At 41.6% G+C, this 4,379-nt stretch overlaps 1 protein-coding gene across 1 annotated transcript; it reads left to right on the plus strand.

The window, feature by feature from the left end:
- Positions 1-2,932: 2,932 nt before the first annotated feature.
- LOC141665179 (uncharacterized) lies at positions 2,933-3,994 on the plus strand. Its single transcript, XM_074471159.1, has one exon. It carries the CDS (start codon positions 2,933-2,935, stop codon positions 3,992-3,994), a length of 1,062 nt encoding a protein of 353 aa, XP_074327260.1.
- The last annotated feature ends 385 nt before the right edge of the window (positions 3,995-4,379 follow it).

A 4,379-nucleotide genomic window follows, 5' to 3' on the forward strand; every position in this document is an offset into this window, starting at 1 on the left:
TGGATTTGTAGCTTCCAGAAACATAGACATCCTCACATTCCATATGGGATATTCAGATGGTTTCAGTATGGGAACCCTAATAGTCTCATATCGATTATGGATTTGAGTCTTTGGAGGTTCTTCAATTTTGGTGGGCTTGATTAGAGTTTGTGTTTCTTCAGACATGATTCATTTTGGATCTTAAACTGTTTATGTGTTAACAGATTGCTCTGATACCACTTGTTAGGTCACACACACTGTAGAAGGGGGTTGAATACAGTGTTTACTACAATCACATCAAATATAAGAACTCAAGTAACAGAAAACAGATTTTATTCAACTCAATAAACTATGTTACAATATGGAACTGTCCTCTCTCAGTGATGAACAAATTATCACGAGAGCTCCTAGGGTTAAAATGAATAATATTTTCGATAATGATAACACATATAGTGTAAACCCTATACATGTGTTTATATACTACACAGTTACAAGATAAACTTCCAATTGATATCGAATACAATTCTGCTTCCTAATATATATCAATCAGTTATCTTTTCTTCCAAGTATTCTATTCTTCATAAAATTCTTCTTCATGCATATCTCTTCTTGTATTTGTCTTGATCTTCCTTTCAATCAGCCGCCTTCCTTATCTGAAAGTCTCCTTAAGTCCTGATATTATCTCCTGATAAATATCTCCTGATAACTTAAGTTCTGATAACTTAAGTTCTGACTTCAGTATAAGTACTGATTTCCAGTTAAGTACTGATTTGTCTTGTTAAGTAAGATCTGAAAACTAAACACAAATCATATTAGACATGACATCACAAATATATCTAACAGGGAAACATCAAAAGCTATCTCCAGTACAATATGAAAGGCTTCCAGTTTTGAGCAATGAAATTGCAAGGGTCACAATTCACTGCCCAGATAAATACCAAACTAGTGCATTGCTAGTTTTTCTTCCAGTGTCCATTGAAGAGCTACTAGAAGTTGGTTCCCAGAGATTTGGTTCTCTCCTACAAAAGTTTGAACAAAAGACGGGGCACTCATCTGTGACATTAAGCTAATTAGAGTTGGGGATCATCTCATGCTTTGTGGTGATTAATCTGAAAACATGTATTGTTAATCATGTTGATTCAAATGTCCGCTAGTGGTGGAAAGTGATGTGAACAATTACCAGTTATTCCTGATATCCTATAATAGCACAGGCCAAGCAATAAGAGCCCAAGGCCCAATAAAAATAGTCCATGGTCCGTTTAGCAATAACCTTGGAGGACCCCAGGACACGTGGAAATATTACTACCGTCCAGTTAGCCCGGATCCAGAACCTTCCTACGGTCCGGATCCAGAAGTACATCAGCTTATCATGCACGTCCACGCGTCTTGTAGTCGAAAAACACACCTACGATCCAGATCAAAGGTACAAACTCCTAAATCCTAATGGAAAGCCTATAAAAGGCTGAACAAAAGGAATGTTAGTGGTTACTTCATCTCTGATATACACACATATACACACACCATAATATATTTTTATAATTCCCATTTTACCTTTTCCTTCTCCAAAACCCTTTCTCATTCTCACACCGGAGGTGACGCGGGGACGCCACCCCCGTCCGATTCTATTTTGCAGGAGCCCATCTAATAGCTACACCTCACACCGTCATCAAATCTATTCAAATAGAGTTTGTGTCCGGGTAGAACAAGAAGAGGATCTCAGGGTGATCTGGAATTATCATTGGCACTAGAAGGAGGGGTCGGACCTCCATCCAGTGGTGTTCATCCTCGCCACCCTCACTCCACCCAGGAGATCAGAACGCTGCACTCCGGTAAGGGTTTCACTCTTCCTTTCTCAGATCTACTTTTTCCTAAGCATACTCTCTTTAAATACCGTTAGTTGATCTTGTTTATCCACTCTAGTCATAACGTCATAATAGTTTTGGAACTCTTAGTAGTTGATTACAGTGTTCTTTAGATCTAAAATATATGTATTAATACTTTAATTTGCGAGTATATTACTATAAACTTGCAATATTGTTAAACAACCATGACAACAAGAAAGAACAAGACAGTTATCTCCGCCTCTATTCTGCCACCTCCGCCCCATCACAGGGACGTAGAGATGGAGGACGTGGATGAAGGGCTCCCCATAACCTGGACTCCCTCTCGAAATCTCCAACCAGGAGATCAAAGAATAACCATTGAGAAAGCCGCTCATAAGTATGCTGAAACATCGGCCAACCCCTAGGGGACATGACCCCGGATCAGATACAAGCTGCAATGAACCTGTGGAAGGAAAAGCATAGTGTTAAACCTGAGACCCGGCCAAGGGATCTTGAAGAACGTTCTGGAGAATCCGGGGGATCGGTCCTGGATCAAATTGCAAAGAACCTGAGGAGACCTCCAGAAGACGTTCGGGATGAAATTAAAGGAGCTATTCTCCGAGAAAGGATTCGGAAAGAGGAAGAAGCCAAGGCTAAAAAAAATCATCGAGAAGAGAATCCGGGATGAAGAAGAAAATCTAAAAAGGAAGTCCCACCGAATCCATGTTTCCTCGGATTCGGAGCCTAAAAAATAATCCAAATAAGAACAAATGGCCCGGGTTCTTCGCGATCTTAAGAGAAAGGTAGAGGGTGACATGGAAGTTGGTGCGGCGGCGACCCTCTTTACCAGAAAGTTAGAGTCTACTCCCATAGAATTAGGGCTCAAACACTTCAACTTCGATTCTTTTGATGGGTTAGCTGACTCTGAAGAGCATCTGAATTATTTTGAACAAATCTCCGACATTTATGATTACAACGATCTCACAAGGTGTCGTTTCTTTGCCTCAACACTCAAGGGTGGGGCTCAAAAATGGTTCATCTGAATTCCGTCCCGGAGTGTGGATTCCTAGAAATATTTTCACGAGATATTCCTAAAAAGGTTCAGAGCTAACCGAATAAATGAGCTGCAAATGTGCCACTTGGAGACAATCCAACAGAGGAGTAAAGAGTCCCTTCCTGAATTCATTAAACGATTCCCGGAAGCAGTCAACCAGCTCTCCAAATTAAAAGAAAAGGAAGATGTAAACATCTTTCAAAGAAACCTGCATCCGGTATCCTGCGAAGGGTATATCAAAGACCTGATTCACGGAGAACCCCAGAGCCTAGCATCTGCTTATGCCTTGGCATTGAAGTTCATAAAAGAAAATGATTTTCCCAAGTCAATGAAGATGAACAGGAGAATCCAAGATGATGATGAGTCTCCGGAGCGTCGCTCGTCATTCCGGAAGGATAAAAGATTTAAACTAGACAGGCAAGCAAACTACATCCAACAATCTCGGGGGACCCCACCCAGGGAAAACTTCTTCGAGCCCAAAAGGAGTGAAAGGAAACCAAAGGCTAAGAGAGAGCCCAAACCAGAACCAGAGTGGACACCCCTAAACAGGCCTCGGTCCGATAGCTTACGTGATGTTAAAGGTAAGCCATTTTATTATCCGCCGAAACTTTTGCTGGCGCCTCCTGAAAAAAGGGCCTGGGACAAACACTGTGGATATTATGAGGATCATGGACATAAAATAGACAATTGTTTCTCTCTGAAGATGTTGATCGAAGACCAAATTAAGAAAGGGAACTTGAACCAGTATATTCAAAGAAGGTTGAATGACAAGGAAAGGGCCCCGGGAAACAGTAAAAATATGGTCAATGTTGTCTTTGGAGGTCCGGCTACACCACCCCGGAGCCCGGATATGGGTAATGACTTGATGATGGTCCAGCCTTTTGAAGACGATCCAATATACTTCTCCTACTCTGACTTTGTGGTGACACTCGACGTGGCCGAAAATGAGGTAAAAAGAATTTTAGTTGATAATGGTTCTTCTGCTAATATAGTATTCGAGCATACACTCAACATGATGGAGCTCAAATACCTATGTATGGATCCCTGCCTTGAGGACCCCTTATATGGATTCGGAAACACAATGATTCCAATCCGAGGAGTCATCTATCTTCCCATAATCTTTGGAACTGCACCCTAGCAGGTTTCTCATATAATGAAGCTCTAAGTGATAAACGCAACATCGTCGTACAACATGATCCTTGAAAGGCCCACAATCACCAAACTCAGGGAAATCCCTTCAACAATTCACCTAAAGCTCAAATTCTCCACCCCGGGAGGTATTGGGGAACTGAAGGGAGACCGAGAGATGGCAGGGGGTGCTATGGCCAGGCACTAATTATGGCAGAATCAGAACCAGAGAACAGAAAGAAGATAATATCCCTACCCAAGGGACAAAGCAGAAAGAAGCATCGGGAACATCTTAGTAAAAGGCCCAGATTAGATGTGAATATGATCAAAGATTCGGGGTACAATGTTGACGCCCTGATTCAGAAGTTTGTGGAGACCAAAGAGAAGACAAAGGT

This window comes from Apium graveolens, chromosome 6, assembly GCF_009905375.1.
Source record: "Apium graveolens cultivar Ventura chromosome 6, ASM990537v1, whole genome shotgun sequence".
Lineage (NCBI taxonomy): Eukaryota > Viridiplantae > Streptophyta > Magnoliopsida > Apiales > Apiaceae > Apium > Apium graveolens.

What these genes read in the sequence shown, in the direction of transcription:
- LOC141665179 (XM_074471159.1), top strand. Translation starts at nt 2,933, where the DNA reads ATGTGCCACTTGGAGACAATCCAACAGAGGAGTAAAGAGTCCCTTCCT.